General features: G+C 39.4%; 1 protein-coding gene across 4 annotated transcripts in view; it reads right to left on the bottom strand.

Moving 5' to 3' along the window:
- LOC149230846 (ubiquitin-protein ligase) overlaps positions 1 to 22,413 on the bottom strand; it is a 439,935-nt gene that overhangs the window by 318,013 nt on the left and 99,509 nt on the right. For all 4 annotated transcript variants that reach the window (XR_016248031.1, XM_089379065.1, XM_089379067.1 and 1 more), the window contains exons 4-5: positions 19,626 to 19,767; positions 19,384 to 19,433 (exon numbers count right to left, since the gene is read on the bottom strand). Coding sequence is in view for 3 of the 4 variants with exons in the window: in XM_089379065.1 (XP_089235191.1) it covers positions 19,384 to 19,433; positions 19,626 to 19,767 (192 nt within the window). In the remaining variant the exon portion in view is untranslated. The remainder of the gene's footprint in view (positions 1 to 19,383; positions 19,434 to 19,625; positions 19,768 to 22,413) is intronic.

The following is a 22,413-nucleotide window of genomic DNA, read 5'->3' on the forward strand; positions in this document are numbered from 1 at the left end:
AATTGACTTTGCTCTTCGGGATCTTCAATTAATGAAGGTTCAAACAGTCTTAAATTTTTTGCATTTACCACTAAATAGATGTGCATGTAAGCTGGCAAATCAAGGCGGAAAGCATTCTTCCAATTTTCTCAAGTATCTTGAAAGGCCCATACCTTATTGGCTTCAGCTTTTTTCTTTCACCTTGCATTCTGTCTTTGCTGATATACAACCAGACTTGATCACCAACTTGGAAGCTATGCTCCACCCAATCCTTATCATGCCTTGCCTTGTATTTGGCTTGGCTTTTTTCCAGCTATTCCTGCACTGCCTGGTGAATTTCTTGGATCTGTTCAATGAATCTGGTTGCTTTGTCCACATCACTGTGTCCAACAACTGCTATGTCTTTTTCAAAGACAAAATCCAAGGGAGACCTTGGTATAAAACCAAAACAGGTCTCAAAAGGAGATCTCTGTGTAGAAGAATGTTTAGCACGGTTGTAAGCATGTTGCACATAACATAAATGTTCATCCCAAAGCTTGGGATGCTTGCTGCAATATCCCCTGAGCAACTGGATCGTCGTCCTATTGACTACCTCTGTTTGGCCATCTGTTTGTGGATGAAAGGCTGTGCTCTTTTTCAATCTGGTGTCCATTAATTCCCATAGGCTTGACCAAAATTTCCCAACAAATCGGGAGTCTCGATCAGATACTATGGAAGTGGGTAACCCAAAATGCACCCAGACATGCTGAAAGAACAACTTCGTTGTTTGTTCAGCTGTAATATGCTTATTACAGCGTATTAAAATACACATTTTGTTGAACCTGTCCACAATAACATATAAATAGTCATGACCTTTTCTAGATTTCGGCAATCTCCCAACAAAGTCCATGGAAACACTTTCCCAAGGACGAGAAGGAACTGGAAGTGGAGTGTACAAGCCTAGTTTTCTATTGCTGGGCTTGCTTTTAGCACACATGGTACACCCTCTTATATATCTAGAAATTGTTTCATGCATTTTTGGCCAATAACATTATCTTTGCAGTTGTGCCACTGTTTTACTTACACCAAAATGACCTGACATCAAAGAAGTATGTGCCTCCCTAATTATGTTAACTCTTTCAGTTTGTGGAATGCATAGCTTTCCCAAATGATACAAGAGTTGGTCCTTAACATAGTAATCCAATTCTTCTACCTTTTTGCCATTACTTAAAGCTGCATATACATATTTAAAGTCTATATCTTGAGCATATTGTTCAATGTAGCTTTCATGCATTATTGAGTTATGCTTAAGTATAGTAGATGCATTTATGATTGGTCTGGACAACATATCTGCAACTTTAAAGTGTATGCCATTTTTATATCTGATGACTAAATGAAACTGTTGTAGGAAACCCATCCACCTATAGTGTCTTGCTTGCTGCAATTTAGTTTGTGAGTGCAAATATTGAAGTGTTTGATGATTAGTATGTATAATTGTTTCTTTGCCCATTAAGTAATGTTTCCACTTTTTCACACTCTGGACTAATGCATACAATTCTTTATCATATGTAGGATAATTAACTACTACAGAATTAAAAGTCTCAGAATGGTAGCATATGGGTTTACCATGTTGCATCAACACTGCTCCCATGGCATAGTCACTAGCATCTGTTTCGATCTCAAATGGTTGTTGAAGATTTGGCAATGCTAGTACTGGTGTTGTACTAATTTTTTCTTTCAAGGTGTCGAAGGCTTTCTACTATTTGCCTCCCCATTGAAACACCTTGTTCAATCCTGTCAAAGCATGTCAGGGAGCTGCAATTAAGGAAAAGTTAGCAATAAACTTTCTCCAATGTTGTGTTGCTCCTAGGAAGCTTCTAACTTCTGTAGTAGATTTGGGTTTAGGTCAATTTACAATGACTTCAACCTTAGAGGGATCTATCTTCAATTCACCACCCCCCTACAATATGACCCAAATAATTTAAAAGTGTTTTGCCAAATTCACACTTCGATAATTTAACATAGAGATTTTTTTTTTTCAAAACATCTAGAGTTTGCTTTACATGCTTCAAATGTTCCTCCCATGTTTTACTGAAAACAAGAATGTCATCCAAATATACAATTACAAAATCATCAATAAAAGGCCTGAGTAAATCATTCATAACTCACATGAAAGTGGCAGGAGCATTAGTTAAGCCAAAAGGCATAACTAGCCATTCATACAGCCCTTGCTTTGTTTTGAAAGCAGTCTTCCATGCATCTTGCTCTGCTACTCTGACTTGATGGTAACCACTACACAAGTCCAACTTGGAAAAGTAAACAACTTCTTTCAATTGATCCAATAGATCATCAATGCAAGGAAGGGGATAATGATTCTTGATCGTTATTTTATTCAGTGCTTGATAATAAATGCACATCCTCCACGAACCATCTTTCTTCCTCACCAACACGATTGGAGATCCGCATGGTGATGTGCTTGGTCTTATGAACCCTTTCTCGAGCAGCTCCTATACCTGCTTCTTGATCTTTGCATTCTCGAAAGTGGATAACCTGTACATTTTGATGTTAGGCAATGGAGCATCTTGCTGCAAATTAATATCATATACAATTTCCCTTTTGGGTGGCAGACCTTTAGGTCTTTGAAATAGGATATCATATTTTGAAACAACTTTTTCTAAATCAACGTGTTGTTTAGCATCACAGCCTTCAAATATGTTGGCTTTATCAGGTTTCTTTTCCTTTACAACCATCAGTAAAAATTGTTTACATGAACTTACAATTCTTTTCATCTACCCTGAGTTTATGAGAGTATAATTATTCTTGATTTTATGAGCTCTTACAATATATTTGATTCCATCTTTAACGAGTTGATACTTATTTTCAACTCTATAGAAAATGGCTTTTATATCATACAAATAAAGACTTCTAAAACAATTCCAAATATATCCAAGGGAACAATATCTAACTCAACCTCATGTACAAATGCTGACCAGAAAGAAAACCTAAGTTTACATTGTCTAGTCACTTGTAGCTTTGCTTTATCACATACCCAACCTAATGGATATGGCTTCTTGTGAGGTGTGGTTAGTAGTCCCAATTTCTTTACAATTGCTTCAGAAATCAAGTTTACTTATGAGCCACTATCAAATAAAGTATCAATATTTTGATGCTTGGAAATAACTCTAATATGAAAAAGCTCATGTATTTTCCTCTCATTTTCGTCACTATTAATAGTTTGTGCAAAATTACTATTAATAGTTTGTGCAGAATTACTAGTAGATGCTTCAGAATTTTTACCTTTTATACCTATCGCTGCGATTGTTGTTTCATCACCTGAGTCCAACCCCAAATCTTTCTATATAGCAGCAGCAGTCTTCTTCTTCTTGCCATCGAACTTCTTGGGTTTCAGCTCCAGATGCAAAGACCAGCAATGTTCATCATCATGTCCATCCTTCTTACAGTGAGTGCATGAAGGTTTGTCTTTCTATACAGCGTTTGCCTTCCTCTCTTTCTATTTTCGCTTCCTCTTTTCCTTGTTCTTGCTTGCAATGGATTTTGATGATCCCCCAATCTCTGGGTTCACATTCTTGCCTCTAGCCTCTAGATGGGTAGCCTGAACAGATACCTCGTCTATGCTAGTAGGGTTAAACATGAGAATAGTGTGCCTCAAATAGCTATGTAGACCACCTATATACTTCAGCAAAGTTTCAAGTGAGTCTAAAGAAATGCCTAGAATCAAAGCTCTTTTTCTAAATTCTTGGGTGTAGCTTTGTACACTTTGCCCCTTTAATTGGCGCAGAGTTTGCCAACTCATCATAGCTTGCTGCATATAAGCTAGTGGATAGAATTGTTTTTTAATTGCAAAAACAAATTCACTCCAGACAGAAAATTTTTTACCATGCTTCTTCAAGTCAGCTTGTGTCCTGCCTTCCCACCATACCAAGGCAGTTCCTCCAAGGCGTAGGCTAGCCAGCTGAATTTTACTCTTGTCTGAATCAATGCTCTGCACCCTGCAATACACATCAATCTGTCTAATCCAGTTATATAGCTTCTCTGCATTTAATTCTCCATAATATATTGGCAAATCAAATTTAACATCTAATTTAATCAAAGATGTTTTCTTCTTTTTATTTTCAAGGCTATCAGGAGGTGTGGATAGAGGAGCCACTTTTCCTTTCCCTCTGCCTTCAGAATGGCCATCTAGAAGAGATTCTTCTGTTGCTTTGTCTTGTTTGGAGGTTGAATTTGGAGGTTGAAGAATATTCACTCCGACCTTTCTTAAATTCTAGATACATTTCTTCTACCATGGCTCTCATGATCATGAAACTGTCCATGAACTGAGAGTCTGATTCCAAGGGATTTTCTTCTGCCATTTTCCTCCTAAGATAGACTCTACCAATTTCTGGGTTAGCTTCAACCAGTTCTCCTCCTCCTAATTTGAGCTTTGACCTAGTTATCATTCACCAATCTAGCACAAGCTTGTCTAACCTTAGTAAACCTAAAGCTCTGATACCACTTGATCTGATAATGAGATCTAAGACAATTAATAAGGCATTACAGACTCATCTGTGTGGATTTCTCTATGTTATTTTATGCAATGGATCGAGAAGATTGCGAAATACACAGACAATGAAGCAGTAAACAAAACATAATAGACAACACATAACACAGCAAATTTAATGAGAAGTTCACCCAATGCTCCTGGGCTACATCTCCTAGTCCAGCCTTTAGTGGTGGCCTCTCTATTATGTCTTCAAGCAGAGTTTTACAACAGTATGAACTCAATTTGAGACTCAATATACAACAGATATAACAGTAAGAGTTTGCTTGAACCTCTCAAGCCTTCTCTGAGTACACAGACTCTCTGAATCACTCTTTGTCTCTGTCTTAGCTCTGTCTCGACACTGCCTGCTCTATCTTCTGTTTTCTATGGCTTTAAAAGCCAAAACTGCGCTGCCTGTTCGTTTCAACTTCTCGACTTTCTGTCTCCCCAACCTCTGTTCACTCAGATCCCTTTCCAAGCGTTAGCAATCATTGCTAGATACTTCCAGGGATGGTGGCCACCTATATTGTAACAGAATGGGTCCATCAGGCCCTTGAAATCCTTCGGAATCCCAAACGCGGTCTTTTTCTACTAACACAAAATGCATTCACGACTGTGAAATTCCGCCAAAACACAGTTCATTTTGGACTTCAAAAGTCCTTAGATACGATCTATTCCTCTATCGGGTCCGTCCTCAATTGCTATCGCAAGTCGCTTCGGCCCTACTCCAAGGTTCCCCTTTGTATTTTAGAAATACGTTAAAACCGTGAAAATAACGTAAAAATGACTGATGGCGAATTTGAAATAATATACAATAGCTTTTAAGGAAACCCTTTCGGGTCTGGCTTATCGCATCGGTGCTTCATCCTTCGCATTTCGTTTAATAAACGAAAACTGCGAAAATGCATTAAAAATGGCATTTCTACAGATCTTAAATCTTATGAAATAATATTGATAAAACAGTCGGTTCATCGGATCGCACATATACATGTGTATGGTCCTGCTTCATAATGTTTCTCCGATTGCGATATCGCGATGCGATTAATCGCATATCGCTCATGCACCGGGCCATTGCAAGCGCTCTTTGTAATCTCCGATAGCGATCCTGCAATGCAAGGTGGGCCGTCGATCTGCGCGCTTGATCAACGGTCCTAGTTGACTTCGTCGGTCATCGTCGCAAGTGTTATATAGTCTGCACCGATATCCGTTGATTGCCGCCGCCGATTGTAATTCGCCAATCAGATCTAGGCCGTTGATCGACTAGATCTGATGGCTACTGTGCACTCACTGTTCTTCCTCAGATACTCTATTTTTTCACTGTTTTCAAGTGTTTTTGGCCTCCCGATAGTGGTTTTCCGCCATTCTAAGGGTTCTTCATATGCAATTATTTCAATCTTTGGCATGATTTTAAGAGGTTTTAAAGACTTAGAGATCCTTCTAGGATCCATTTGGATCAGTATGATACATTCTCAATCATCTCTTCTTCTTCATAGTTCAACAGAGCAGTGCGGGGCACTGATGGCAGAGATAGTACAGTCTGGTAGATTGGATTAGCAGCTGATGTTTTTCTTGGATTCCTCTCGTCGAGAGATGTAGGATTGATCTAAAAATCATCTGATTCCGACGTGTATTTATGGAGATATGAATTTATTTGTGTTAAATACGTCAAGGTCGGCCAACAACCAAATTGCCCCCACTTATCCTCCACGTTTTAGTATAAATAGAAGAGGACTTTAAGTCGTTTGTCACACACACTCTTGTGATCTCTCTTCATTCTGTTTTGGGTTTGATGAAGATGAGATCTAGAGGGAGTGCCCTAGGTGATACGCTGCACTAATAGGAGATGCCCTAGAAGTTGTGATGGAGAAGGCTCTACGCTGCCCTAATGGAGAAGCCTAATGCAGCCATGGAAGAAGCCTTATTGTTATCATGGAGAAACACATACACTGGCATGGAAATAAGCCCTAAACGTTGAAATGAAGAAGCCCTACTTATATGCCCTAACTGTTGTTCTAATTGAAACGTTGTCATGAAGTCCTTATGCTAAACGTTGTCATCCTAATGCTAAACGTTGTCATGAAGAGATCATGCTAAACGTTGTCATGAAGTCCTAATGCTAAATGTTGTCATGGAGGATCTATTCTACCCTAGCCGCAGTAAGGAAGTAAACACAATCTCTTAGCCGCAGCACTTAAGGCAGCAAGAAGGCACACTTATATACAATAATAATATGCAATCCCGAGCCGCATTCATAAAGGGTTTAGATGCAGCAAGGGGAGGCCCTTGGCAAGCCCTAACACAATTAAGAAAGAGATGCATACACAGTCCATGAAAGAATCTAATCCGCAGTTGAGGACGAATGTTTGAGGTAGACCTTACACGTTGTTTACAGGAGGAAGGTCACAAGCAGTTGGTTATTGTCCTGAAAGAAGTCTTGCACAGTCATCTAGCCACTTGTTGTTGGAGACAGCATGGTTATGTTTTGGTATGATATCCTAGGCATAAGTATCCTATAAGAAGAAGCTATGGGGTTGTTGTTTGAAGGATGAATGGATCACTGCATGAATGGGACCTGTTGAAGGAGTCTGCTACTATAGCCTAGCTGCTCTACTAGGTTGTAAGCCATAGCAAGCAGCTAAGGCTGGTATGCATTGAGTGTGTGATGGTGCAGCATAGTGCACAGTAACAGTATGCAGCATATAGGTGACAGTGAGGATGGGTGTTGCATGGTGCAGCACAGTGATGATGAGCATGGATGTATAGCAACAGCAAGAATGTATTGGTCCAGCATGATGATGATGTATTGCAATATGCATTTGGGTATTGCAGTATGCATTTGGGTAAAGCATAGTGCAATGAAGGGTACAACATAGTGTAGCATGAAGGATGCAGCTTAATGATGATGAAAAGCAGCTTGATGGATGCAACTTAATGATGATGATGAGGTACAGCTCATTGATGGGAGTAGCATACTGATTGAGTGCAACACAGTGTTGGGTGCAACATGATGATGAGGTGCAACACAATGATGGGTGTAGCATGGTGATGGAGTCACCTTGAAGGATCAGTTGAAGCAGTATGCCTTCACCTACATTTAGATCAACTACCTCATGTGTTATCTTCATAGAGAAGATCTCTGCTCTCATTTTGATGAGTCAAAATGTTGACTTCTGATGTATATGTACTATCTCTCTCTCTGCTGAACTATTGAAGAACATAAGAAGAATTGATCAAGGGTTTCCCCACATTGGGGTTTGTCCCTGGCTGACGCCACATATTGTGTCCTCTTGTCTTGGCTTGTTTTTTGCGATTTATGCTTATGTTCTATCTCCATTTTACTATCATGCTAAATGTGATTGCTAATCTGGAATTGATATTGAGCTAATATGGAAAATTGAAGTAAATTTGCTCTCAACATAGAACATACCTAAAATTAACATGGTATCAAAACTGAGGTGAAGACAAAGCCCAAGCAAGAGTGAAAGCAATCACCGAAGACAGTTGGACAAGGTCAAAAGACTCAATGGGTTCCTCATCCCTCTTCAAATTTACCAAGGGGAAAGTCGAATCAAAGAAGATTATCAGAGTGGCGCAACAGAAGCATCTGGTGGCCTACCTAAAGGTCACTTCAATAGGAAGTCCAGATCTAAGGGTGGAAGGAAAGGCTTCTAAGGGTGGAAGTCCAGATGCCTTGCCTCCAATGAGTTTGGCCATCATGCGAAGGAGTGTCTGAATAGAAGGAACACAACACTTGATGATGATAACAATCATTCAAGGGGCATCTTCAATGATCAGAGGAATGACAGGCACAATGGAAAAGGAAAAGGGAATGCAGGTCATCAAGAAAATGGTCGCCTCTTCAAAGAAAGCAAGGAACTCCATGTATGAAGAATCAAATATTATTTCTAATAAGCTAAAGGAGTATTATCTTATAATGGCTCTCTCCACTACTTCTCCTCCAGATTCTTTGGGAATCTGGCTTATTGATAGTAGTGCTTCAAGGCACTTCATCAGATAGATCTCTAATTTGATAGAGAATGAAACAATCGTGGAGATTATACTTGGAGTCAATGCCACCTATCCTAGAAAGGGTGTAGGGATTGTTACCCCTCAATTGAATAAGGGTAACACGATTCATTTACAAGAAGTTCTTTATGTACCTGGTCTCAAGAAGAACCTAGTGTCCATTTCGGCAATGGAAATCAAAGGTTTCAAGGTGGCATTCATCAATGGAAAGGCACATGTGTGGATAAGGAATTCTTAAAAAATGCTTTTGAGTTCAGGGTTGGCAATTTGTATCAAGTTGACACATCTCTTCTATAGCACTAGAGGCCAGCTTATTATGGGACACTACCCGATGTGAGTTAGATGGTGACAGGGATGCTTGAATTCAAGAAGAGCATGGAGGTACATGTCCGAGATGTACTGAAGGAAAACTTACAAGGGGACAATGTTACTTGGGAGCGGGAGCGGAAGCGGGGAGCGGGAGCGGAAGCGGGAGCGGGAGCGACCATTTTCAGAAGCTCCCGGTTTGGGAGCGAATCCCGGAGCGATTTTTTAAAAATATATATATTTTTTATATTTTTTAATTTTTGATACATATATGTCAACAAAAACATGTAGAATGATGAATTAGATATAAAAAACATAAAAAAGCATAGATTGAACCATATAACAATAATCATCTAGAAGTTATAATCTTCATCAACCACATCCGCAAGTTAGTAACATAGTAACATACAACATATTGAGTCTCATGATTCATCAATCTTAAAGTTTCAAGCTTTCAAAATTCAATATATAACATTTATCATCATTGATCACCAAAGTTGTACTTGTAAGCTAAGTGTAACCATTACAACAAATAATATCTAACATGAAATGAAATGTTATAAAATGAAACGAAATGAAACAACTTTGAACTTTCATGAAGCATCATATTCATAATTCATTACTAATGAGTTATAATTGCCAACTTCAAACTTAAATTGTCATATATTGTTTAAAAAAATATCATAATAAATATGAAAGAGTCAATAGTTATAAAAGCTACTAGAAACTAGAGAAGAGAAGTAAATCTATTATCTATTTCTTATGCTTGGGCCTCTTGCCATCACGAGAAATGTCTAATTTTTTAGTCTTGTTGCAAAATCAGGATCTTTGTCATTAATATCACCCTCCAAGCATTAATATCCAGAGGTATCTTTGTCATTACCTTTGTATCTGTATAGGGATCTTTGTCATTAATATCACCCTCTAAGCATTAACATAAGATAGAAAAAGCATAGCATGTCAAGTCAAGATTTTGTTTGAGTGATGCGTACATTTTTAGAAGGGTCATGATAGAGGAGTTCGACAACCAATGTCACTAACATCAAGGTACATAGAGGGATTGGTACTCTTGATTAAATATGAGTTCCATACCCTAATACATGACAAAATTCAATGGAAACATTGCAATCCCCCAATCCTTAAATCCTGAAAAACTGATAAGTCTGCTGGATTTTGAATGAAATCTAAAATTCTACTTTCTCCATATGAAATCCAATGAGGACGAAACCACTCTCAAACATCCTGAGTCATTTCATGGTAATGTTAAAAATTTAAGTAAAAGGATGAAAACTAAGTTGCAGGAAACGCTGGGCAGGGGGCCGTTTCCTCCAGGAAACGAAACGGAAACGGGTTTCCCCGTACCGTACGGCGGGGAAACGAGTTTCCGTCCGTACGGGCGCGTTTCCCGAGATGGAAACGCGCCCGTACGGACGGAAACTCGTTTCCCCGCCGTACGGGCCCCGTTTCCTTTAAAAAACACTTGTCGGTTAAAAAAAAAAAATTCTAATTACTTTAGGGTTTAGGTTAGGGTTTCTAATCACTTCTAGAAAGCGTTTCTAAAGTTATAAAAGAGCTGGGCCTCTCATTCTCTCATCACACTATTCAGCAAGGAGTTTCTGAGTTTCTCTTGGAGATTGGCAGTTGTTTTAGTAGCTGGTGTTTTGAGCATTGAGCAAAGTAGATTTCAGCAGCGGGAGAAAGAGATTTCAGCAGCAAGAGAAGGAGATTTCAGCAAGAGATTTCTGTAGCAGCAGATTTGGCTCAGCTACAGCCATATTTATCTTCTCTTTTCTGGCATTTCCGGGTAGTTTCAACCACAGAAAATTAATTTGGGTAAGCCACATTCATTTTGTTAGTTTTTTCTTACTAGTTCTTCAAATTTTCTAGGGTTTATGCAGCTAAATTGCTGAAAAACGTTTTTTATTTATAGATTTGTTTTTTAAATTTATTTTTGCAGCAGATTTGGCTCAGCTACAGCCATATTTCTCCTCTTTTCTGGCATTTTAGGGTAGATTCAGCCACAGATAATTCATTTGGGTAAGCCACATTTATTTCTTAGTTTTTTCCTTACTATTTCTTTAATTTTTCTAGGGTTTATACAGCCAAAAATATGAAAAACGTTTTTATAAATTTATTATTTACAGATTTGTTTTTTTAATTTATTTTTGCAGCAATGGCTTCCAGCCAAAGTGCAGCTGCAACTTCAAACCCTAGGGCCAACCCAAGGGCTGAATATTATCCTCTTTGGAGGCATGTGGTGAAGCTTCAAAAATGTGGAGGTGGTGGCTCATGGGAATGGCGATGCACTCTTTGCAATATTACGTACAAGGGCTCCTACCCAAGAGTGAAGGCGCATCTGTTGCATGGAGGAGGACAGGGGATTGTGGGTTGCTCAAAAACAGTAGACCCGTTGGTTAGGAGGGCATATCAAAGAGAGCAAGATGAGGCGGATGGTACTAAGAGGAGGCATGATGAGCATACTCAGGCTACATCTAACGTTGAGCCAAGGATTGTAGTTGAAGCAAGAAAGAGGAGAGGTGGTCTGGGTCACAGTCAAGAACATGAACAAGCAGCACCCAAACATACCAGAGGCTCAGGGGCATCCCAATCAGTTCAGGATAGCAGAATTGCTAGATTGGTGAATGTGCAAGCAAGAGAAGAAGCTGATTCCAGAGTTGCCAGGTGCATTTATGCATGTGGTATCCCATTCAATGTTGTTCGCTCTCCTTACTGGCAAGATATGTTGAGGGCAGTTAACAAAGCTCCTCAAGGGTACAAGGGGCCCAACTATGAGAAAGTCAGAACCCAGCTTCTCAAAAATGAGAAGGAACTTGTGGAGGACGTTTTAGCTCCAATTCGTTCTTCCTGGAGTAGCTCTGGGGTTACCATAGTCTCAGATGGTTGGACAGATATGAGGCGCAGACCATTGATAAATATCATTGCCACTTCCCCCAAAGGAGCAATGTTTATCAAGGCAGAAGACTGCTCAGGAGAGGTGAAAGATGCACAGTTCATTGCTGATATTATTATAAAAGCTATTGAACAAATAGGGGCTAATAGGGTGGTGCAAGTTATCACGGATAATGCACCAGTTTGCAAAGCTGCAGGTTTGATTATTGAGGGGAGGTATGACAACATATTTTGGACACCATGCATTGTCCATAATCTGAATCTGATCTTAGAGGAGATCGACAACAAAGTTTCCTGGATAAAGGAAGTCACAGGGGATGCAAGGGAGATTATCAAATTCATCACCAACCACCACCAGTCTCAGGCCATATTTCGAGAGTACTCCAAATTGGAGTTGTTAAAAGTTGCTGAGACAAGATATGCCTCAAACTTCGTGATGTTGCGCCGCCTTGTTGAGGTTAAGCATGCATTAGTTTCTATGGTGGTGAGTCAACTGTGGATTGAGTGGAGACAAGCAGATTCAGAGCGGGGATCTATGGTGCGTAGATTGTGCCTTGATGAGGATTGGTGGAGCAAGGTAGATTTCTTGCTAAAGTTCACAACCCCTGCATTTGAGCTTCTCCGGAGTGCTGACACTGACCAACCTTTCTTGGGAGAGGTATATGATGGCATGGATTCCATGGTTGAGAAAACTATGGAAATCATTTCGCAGGAGTCTCCACAACTTCTGTTTGTTGATGATCATTTTGCTGGTTTGATCAAGAAAATCATTGTTGACCGGTGGAACAATTTCAATACACCATTGCACACTTTAGCACATGCTTTGAACCCCAAATTTTATGATGAGGAGCTTATTGCTAAAAGCAATGGGAAGAGGAAGGCACCCCATAAGGATAGAGAGGTGGCTAATGGGGTGAAAAAAGCACTAATGAGAATGTTTCCTTCTCACCTACATAGGGAGGTAAAGGAGGAATTTGCCAGTTTTGCTGCAGGAATAGATGATTATGCAGATATATCAGCTTTGGCGGAGAGAAGCACCATGAATCCAGTTAGGTGGTGGATTTGTCATGGAGCAAATGGTGTACATTTGCAAAGCCTTGCCATTCGTATTCTTTCACAAGTGGCAAGCTCTTCATCAGCAGAAAGGAATTGGAGCACTTATGGTTTTATTCATTCTGTGAAGCGCAATAGGTTGGGCTCACAGAAAGCAGAGGATCTTGTTTATGTGCACTCCAACCTTCGCCTTGCATCTCGTAGGGGTCCAGAATACAACAGTGGTCCTTCTAAAGAATGGGATGTGGATGCAGAAAATCCTGATTTGGATCTCTCTCTTGCTGCCCTGAATATTGAGGAGGATTCTGGAAGTGGAATTGGTGCATCATCTTCTTCAGCACCACCATCCACTGTTGAGCATTCTGCTGCTTCTATTTTTGATGAGGATTGTTATGATGAGGATTAGTCTTTTGTGACTTGTCTCTATAGTTCTTGCAGCCTTATAGTCTTTATTGTACTTGCAGCCTCATATACTAATATAAATAAAGGCTGATTTTGGATTTTCCAGTTCCTATATTTTTATTTTCATTATGTGATGAGTCATGAGTAAATGTGATCATTGTGATGTAAATTTAATCTTAATGTTAAAATGTTTAAGTAAATGTATCATTAATGCTTTATGATTGCAGTCTTGCACATATATATATTAATAATTTTTAAATGTTTTTAATATATATATATATATATATATATTATTATATATATTCGCGTTTCCCCGTTTCCAAAATTCGGGGAGGTCGCGTTTCGTTTCGCTTCCGCGTTTCGTGTCGCTTCCCCGTTTCCCCGTTTCGTGCAACTTAGGATGAAAATGAAAATTAAAGAAAATGTCACTTTTACTTTAAGAATTTAACATTACCATGAATAGCATATCAATACTAGGGCCTAGACTTGATCATTAAGTTGCCCCACTCAAAAACTATTTGTTTCTTTCAAAAAAAATTGCATTTCGAACATTACTACAAAAAAAAAATGCAAAAAAGGCAAAACGCTCCCGAAAAGGCAGGGAGCGAAAAAAATTTTAGGGAGCGCGCTCCCGAAATCGCCCGACCCGCTCCCGCCCGGAGCGCAGATCGGGAGCGGGAGCGAGGGGGGGGGGGGGCGCTCCCCCGCAACACTGCAAGGGGACCATTCCCCTCATATAGCAAGTTCACAGATTTGGAACAACCTGAGGGGTTTGAGATTCATGATCAGGAATCTCATGTATGCAGGTGGAAGAAAGCCCTCTATGGCTTGCAGCAAGCACCCCAGGCTTGTTATGAAAAAATAAACAACTATCTGATGAAGCTGAGATTCACTAGGAGTGAAGTCGATCCAAACCATTGCTTGAAGGTTGTGGATGATAGACCTCTCATACTGGCACCTTATGAGGACGACCTCTTTCTAACAAGTGCAGACCCTCTCATTTGCAAAAGTAAGAGGGAGTTGGATTCCGGATTTGGAATGGTGAACTGCAAGCCCATGACTACCTCGATGAAGCCTAACTTTAAGAAGTTATGCGGTAGTGATGCCGGACCTGATTTGGGAAATGCCTCTGAGTTTCATAAACTCATTCTAGCATCGATGTTCTTGGTAAACTCTCGTTCGGATATATGTTTTTCAGTTAGCATGTTGAGCTCATATATGGTTGAGCCTCACTTGATTGGTGCCAAGAATCATTTGAGATATCTTCAGGGCACAAATCTCTCATGGACTGAGATACACTGTCGGAAATGTGACGCTACATGATTATTTTGATGCTGATTAGGCAGGCAATGCGGAGGATCAGAAGAGCACTTCTAGGTGTCGGTTCTCTTTGGGTTCTACTTTGATATCCTGGATGAGAAGGAAGCAAAAGTTGGTTGCTTTGAGCACCGCTAAGGTTGAATATATAGCTACGAGTATGACCTCATGTGAAGCTGCCTGGTTAAGGAAGCTCTTCAGTGAGCTATTTGGACACGTGTTGGATACCACCGTGATCTTCTGTGACAACCAGAGGGGGATTCGATTGTTGAGGAATCCGATGTTCTATGATCGCTCCAAGCATATAGACATCAGGTACCACTTTATCTAGGATATGGTACATCGAGGAGCAAGAAAGCTCCATCGCATTAGGACTGATGTGCGGGTCGCCGATATTCTGTCGAAACCCCTGGGCAAGGTCAAATTCTTGACTTTCCGAGGACTAGGAGTCGTGGAGAGACTCTCTCCTAAGGGTCCTGTATGATATGGACCTTGAGCTCTGGGAGCTCCGGGGGGCTTCGAGGTACATCTTGGAGCCATGAGCAACCATAGGGTGAGTGGTTCAGCCTTCCCCTAGTGGTCTGCTATGTAGGTAGGATGAGTGGTTCATCCTTCTCCTGTTGAGACACAGTCATAGGGTGAGTGGTTCAGCCTTATCCTAGGATACCCATGGCGACATGTAGGCAAGATGAGTGGTTCATCCTCCTCCTACTGAGACATCCTACCCATGCAGTCTGGGACTCATGGGAAGTACCTCTCATCTGGCCAATGAGTAGGGAAATGAGGATAGGGACCATAGTAGTACCGATGGACGCATCGTGTATCTACCGTACTCCCTATTCTAGGATGACATTGATCTGAGATCAATTGGAACTGACTTCAGGTCAGTAAGAGTGATATAAATCACTCTCTTTTGGAATTGATTTCGGATCAGTAAGAGTGGTATGATAAACTCTCTTTGTTTGGAACTAATTTCGGATCAATAAGAGTGTTATGAGACACTCTTTTATATGGGACTGACTTCGGGTCAGTAAAGGATGGTATGATACATTCTCGATCATTTCTTCTTCTTCATAGTTCAGCAGAGCAGTGCAAGGAACTGATGGCAGAGATAGTACAGTCTAGCAGATGGATTAGCAAATGGAATTCTCCCTAGTTGAGAGGGAGTGTTAAAATTGGAAACTAGGGCCAAACTCCATGTGGGTAATCTTATTTATGGCAGCTGATATTTTTCTTGGATTCCTCTCGTCGAGAGGTGTAGGATTGATCTAAAGATCATCCGATTCCAACATGTATTCACAGAGATATGAATTTATTTGTGTTATGGTACAATTTGTCAAAGTCGGCTAGCAACCAAATTGCCCCCACTTATCCTCCATGTTTTAGTATAACTAGAAGAGAACTTTAAGTCATTTGTCACACAGTCTTGTGATATCTCTTGGTTCTGTTTTGGATTTGATGAAGATGAGATCTAGAGGGAGTGCCCTAAGTGATACGCTGCACTAATAGGAGATGCCCTAGAAGCTGTGATGGAGAAGGCTCTACGATGCCCTAATGGAGAAGCCTAATGCAGCAATGGAAGAAGCCTTATTGTTATCATGGAGAAACACCTACGTTGGCATGGAAATAAGCCCTATATGCGGAAATGAAAAAGCCCTACTTATATGCCCTAACTGTTGTTCTAATTGAAACGTTGTCATGAAGTCCTGATGCTAAACGTTGTCATCTTAATGCTAAACGTTGTCATGAAGAGATCATGCTAAACACTGTCGTGAAGTCCTAATGCTTAACGCTGTCATGGAGGATCTATCCTACCCTAGCCGCAATAAGGAAGTAAACACAGTCTCCTAGCCACAGCACTTAAGGCAACAAGAAGGGACACTTATATACAACAATAATACGTTGTCCTAGGGCGCATTCATAAAGGGTTTAGACGCAGCAAGGGGAGGCCCTTGACAAGCCCTAACGCAGTCAAGAAAGAGAAGCATACACAGTCCATGAAAGAATCCAATCCGCAGTTGAGGACTGTTCGAGGTAGACCATACACGTTGTTTATAGGAGGAAGGTCACAAGCAGTTGGTTGTTGTCCTAAAAGAAGTCTTGCACAGTCATCTAGCCACTTGCTGTTGGAGACAACATGGTTATGTTTTGGTATGATATCCTAGGCATAAGTATCCTATAAGATGAAGCTATGAAGTTGTTGTTTGAAGGATGAATGGATCACTGCATGAATGGGACATGTTGAAGGAGTCTGCTACTATAGCCTATCTGCTCTGCTAGGCTGTAATCTATAGCAAGCAGCTAAGGCTGGTGTGCATTGAATGTGTGATGGTGCAACATAGTGAACAGTAACAGTATGCAGCGTATAGGTGACAGTGAAGATGGGTGTTGCATGGTGCAGCACAATGATGATGGGCACGGATGTATAGCAGCAGCAAGAATGTATGGGTGCAGCATGATGATGATGTATTGTAGTATGCCTTTGGTTATAGCATAGTGCAATGAAGGGTACAGCATAGTGCAGCATGAAGGATGCAGCTTAATGATGATGATGAGGTACAGCTCAGTGATGGGAGCAGCATAGTGATTGAGTGCAGCACAGTGTCAGGTGCAGCATGATGATGAGGTGTAGTACAGCGATGGGTGCAGCACGGTAATGGAGTCAGCTTGAAGGATCAGTTGAAGCAGTATGCCTTCACCTGAGTTCAGATCAACTACCGCATGTGTTATCTTCATAGGGATGATGTCTTCTCTTATTTTGATAAGTCAAAATGTTGACTTCTGATGTATATGTACTATCTCTCTTTCTGCTGAACTATTGAAAAACATAAGAAGAATTGATCAAGGGTTTCCCCACATTGGGGTTTGTCCCTGGCTGGCGCCACATCTTGTGTCCTCTTGTCTTGGCTTGTTTTCTTCGATTTATGTTTATGTTCTATCTGCATTTTACTATCATGCTAAATGTGATTGCTAATATGGAATTGATATTGGGCTAATATGGAAAATTGAAGTAAATTTGCTCTCAGCATAGAACATACCTAAAATTAACATGAGAAAATTGAGAGATCCAAGGTTCAAATCCTCCCAGTTGTGACACAGTTTACGGAGAGGAGAACAGGCCATAGATCCCCAAAGGTTTACTAGTAGCTACATGTCAGGCGGACTGTTGGGTTCCTCTGGGATGCAAAAAAAAAAATCACCTTGTGTTCATTCGACTAAGCCTTAGTGATCCTAGTAGGAGTTGGAGGAGAACTAGCCTAAAGTGAAAGGAAATACTGCTGAGGTGACAGTGGGGGACCTTCCTAAAAGGTTCTCATCAAACTGTGCATTGTAGATTGTGGCTTTTATCACACATGTACAATTTGGGCAGTAACAGTTTGCAGCTAGTTGGTGGTCAAGTGTTATTGGTTACTTGTAATTATGTTAATTTAATGTTGGTTATGAAATTAACTGAATGTTGCTCTGTTATATGTATAAATATGCATCTCTAATAATGCATGATTTATTTGTATCTACATCAACCTGCATAGTCATTTTGTATGCATAAATCATTAAATAGCAATACAGTGAGGTTTACGGTATCAAAGTTTTAAACTGTGTTCAGCCTAGATATAGGACCAAGCATATCACCACAACGTTATCAAAGCAGGAACATGTGTTGAAAAATGTGTTTTCAAGAGGTGCCCCATATCCTCAGCCGTTAATTAGAATAATAGATACATTACAATATGGTATCAGGGCAAGAAATTGGGTTGAAATTTGTATTTTCGAGATTTGCCTTGTATCCTCAGCTCTTACAAATGGTGCTGAGTACATTACAGGCAATCAGTGTATTCTTTTGAAAAATGCTAACAATTGGACCCATCATTTGAGTAATTTTAGGATTTAGAAGTGGATGTTTAGAAGTAGCCAGCACATTCCTGATTAAATGCTTGACAAGGGTTGGCTTATCTATGGTAAGCAAGATATGAGAATATTGTCTATGACAATATTTGAGTTTGCTAATTTCAGTTGTTATAAATCACTTGAATGCCTCTAAATCTAATTTATGAATGGCAATATAAATTATGTGTCTCATGGTGTTTTCTCATATGTATATATATATATATATATATATATATATATATATATATTTGTTCCCACCCCAATATCCATATCCATTTCAGTGCAACTTAGCCTCCAAGAAATGGTTGTCTCGAATGGTGTTTACAGATGTTCCATGCCCTCATTGTGGAGGGATTGAAATAATTCAAGACATCTCCTTGGGCTGCAAGTGTGCTCGAGAATGTCGGGATTATGTATGGAACAGTTGGCATCTTATGTTCTTTCACTGGATCTTCTGGAAAGCCACTCTATTGAGTGATGTCGATTCCATTGGCCCTTTCCACATTAGAGGTGCTTGGCATTGTATACTTTGTGTAAACTACAATGTGAGCTCGTCTCTGGTGGTTCTTTGTTCTCTATATCTACATTTATAGAAAGTCAGTCTGATGAATTAGCTGCACAGTTCAAATTTAAAGCCACTCTCCCTAGGAGAGATGCAAGAGGTTATCAGTTGGAGGCATAGTGTTACCTAAAGGCCTTTTTCTTTTCCTTTAGGTGGACTCGCACAAAATTGTATATTAGCTCTGTATCATTATTTTCCATTAATATAAGCTGCATTTTCCCAAAAGAAATACAATTAATAGAACAGTAGTGCAAGAAATAAATATACCTTCATACAGTCACTTGCATAAACTTTCCCATATTGACTGTTAACACTACATATATGACATACCCTTAGTAATACTATGAAAAAAAGCAAAGTACCAAGAACAAGTAAAACAAATAGAAAGACAAAACCAAACAGGTAGTTAAAAAACGCTTACAAAATTCAGTGCTAAGAATTCTGCGTAGAGGTCCAAAAAGATATGAAACCCTGCAAGCAATTTATGTCCAAATACTAAAACTTAATCCTTCCTGATAAGGGATGATTAATCAAAAATTAAAATAATGATAATAAAAGGTAAGCATGATAAAAATCATAAGGATCATATAATGTAATCATAATAGCATGATCCTAAGATCTTGATAACAGAAATGCTCTATGGAAAAGGATAACAGGTTTTACCACTGTCAGCAACAAAATTCCAAATCTCAATTAACTGCCTCAAAAGCTCTCCAGATATTTTCATTTTCTTTGAACTTAAAGTCTGAACACACCAGCTTTTGCATTCAATGACAAGGCTCTCCACCCCAAAAAAAAGTGCAGCCTGCATAGTGATAGAATCATCAAAAGCATTGACTCGAAGTAATGTAGAATTGTGTATCTTGAATAGCTAGACTATAGTAATCATAAATATAAACTGATGGAAACAAGAAAATAAGTCTCAAATTTAATGTCCTTTATATGCAGCCAGTTAATACAATAGTACAATAAGATATGACAAAGAGGTTTAGCTTTTTGACACAATACAAGAAACCGTATGTTTAATTTACCTAGAAAACTACATGTCCATGCAGGTTAAATCCAGCTCTAGAGAATTTTTAACCATGAGGTTATTTATAGGGATACTCCCAAAGCTGAACGCATAGTACATGAAAAACCATAATTAATGAAGATAGATACAGAGAGTTATCATAATGTGGATAGCAACAAGCAATATGAGAAGCCAAGAGAACTTGAGACAATATCGAAAGAGAGATGCTAGACTCACAAAAGAATAGGAAATTTATAATATTCTCCATTACATTCGACTATTGATCATGTTATAACAAAATCTAGCACCTAATGCAAAGCCTCTCTAGGTGACCTACACAATGTGCAACACACAAGACTATTTTCAGTATCACCTTCGCAACTACTCCCCTCTCTTAAGTGAAGGACACAATCCAACACAAGAGAGGCTTCCCCAATAGTTCTTAGGGATCAAGTAACTCAAGGATCTTAAGCTAAGTGCCTCCTAAGAATCCTATAACATAAATCCACCAAATAAATGTATGACAGGCAAGGGTTAGTGGTGGATGGAGTAAAATTCAAGATTTGGGTTCAAGTAATCTATGGGTCAATCTAAAGGCTAGTGTTAACCTAAAAAGTCTCAAATAGGTTACCCGAACACACCAAATCAAGAAAAACTCAAGGTTATTATAAAATAGGGTTTTGAACTAGCAACTCGCAGCAAAACAATAGCTTATAATAGCAACAGATTTAGCCATGAAAGCAGTGATTAAGCTATGAGAAATAAAATCCCATGGGGCGTAGAATAGACAGTGAAGGGGTGTATTGTTAAATCACTCCATGATGTGAAGGTCACCAGTTGGAAACTCCATGGGCAAAAATCCAATCAAGTTAAGGGTTAGTGTGGCCTAGGCTGGGTGCGATCCCCATATAGCTTAGATGCCCCTGCGTCACAGTTTCTCAACCCAAAGGTTAAGTCTGTAGTCATCCCTGGAGGACATAGACAATTTGACAAACAAAACAAAAAAACTATGAGAAATAAAGGCTAAAAATGAGAGTAAACTAAGGAAAAAAATTAAAATATTTTTTAGACAGTTATAAAGGCATATAATAGCAAATAAATTTTGTGATCAGCCCTGGAAATGGCTGAAAATGCACAAAAAACTTCAATTTGGCTTCTCTAATGCACTTTTAAACAATATCTAACCCTAGGGTATGTATCAACAAGTCATTAAATGTTAAAAATAAAAGATTTTTTAGCAATTTAACAATAATTTACCATAAAACAAAAAGATAAACCATTTGTATATTGTAAAAGAGCCACAATTCAGATAGACTAGATCCTTTTCAATCTATGGCATATGGAGTCTAAGATACAAACTATTCTAGGGTTTCCTTGTAGTGATTCTAAATCCAAACAAAACTAGGGAAAATAAACTAACTTACATTAGGGTTTGAGATTCAATTTCTCAATTTTTTGGATGATTAAGGGAAAGAACAAACCGGTCTTTAATCTTCAAAGACTTGGAAAAAGGGTTTAGCTCAGGGACAATGAAGCAAATACCAAATAAACTAACTTAGCACAAGAACATTAATACCATGGAACATAATACCAAGATAAAGCAAATAAATTAACTTATTTCACCATGCAACATCCAAGATCCACCATAAGCATCCATGAAAATAGATCACATCACATCACAAAATCCACCCAAGAAAGTCGCTCAACTAGGCCTCCATTGCACACAAGAGAGAAATTTGTTAAAATTGGCAACTAGGGCCAAATTCCACTTTGGACAGCTCATTTGATGGAGATGATGATTGCACTGAATTCCACTTTTCGAGAAGACCAAAATTGATCTAAAGATCATCCAATTTGGACAAGCAAAAGTGTTTTTGAATTTATGCCCACACCTGTGCAAATTGTTCAGGTCAGCCACATCATCTTGTAGGCTCATGAAGCCCAATAGACGTGTCTCTTCATCCTCAACGACTTGTATAAATACAAGTGTCCTCTCACCTCATTTGGCATCATCAGTCACACATTCTTCTCTCTCCTTCTCTCATTGGTTCCTACAGCGATTAGGCATATTCTCTCACTCAAACGTGTGGCAAAGGAGGACGAATTTCAGACATGATTACAGGGCCGAAAATTTCAGATTTTCCTGCAGTTTGACCAGCGTTGACCTTGACTTTCTATGAAGGTTTTGATTTTCTAGGAACTTTTCTATTTGGGCAGGCTGTACACCTTGGCACTGAAACAGAGGCATTCTGGGCACTTTGACAGCTGCAGAAAATTGCAGATTAACAGCAGACTTCAGGGCAGAAGTTTGACCAAGTTTGACTGCTAACTTTGGGACTGTTTTGGGCTGGATTTGACCTCCAATTCAGGCCGAGTTTGACTGGATTTGACCAAGCTTCAAAGGAGACATTTTGTTGTTGTTTTGACCACTGTTAACTT

Source organism: Pinus tabuliformis, chromosome J, assembly GCF_031772625.1.
Source record: "Pinus tabuliformis cultivar Carrire ecotype Pingquan chromosome J, CPIR1, whole genome shotgun sequence".
In the NCBI taxonomy this organism is placed as follows: domain Eukaryota; kingdom Viridiplantae; phylum Streptophyta; class Pinopsida; order Pinales; family Pinaceae; genus Pinus; species Pinus tabuliformis.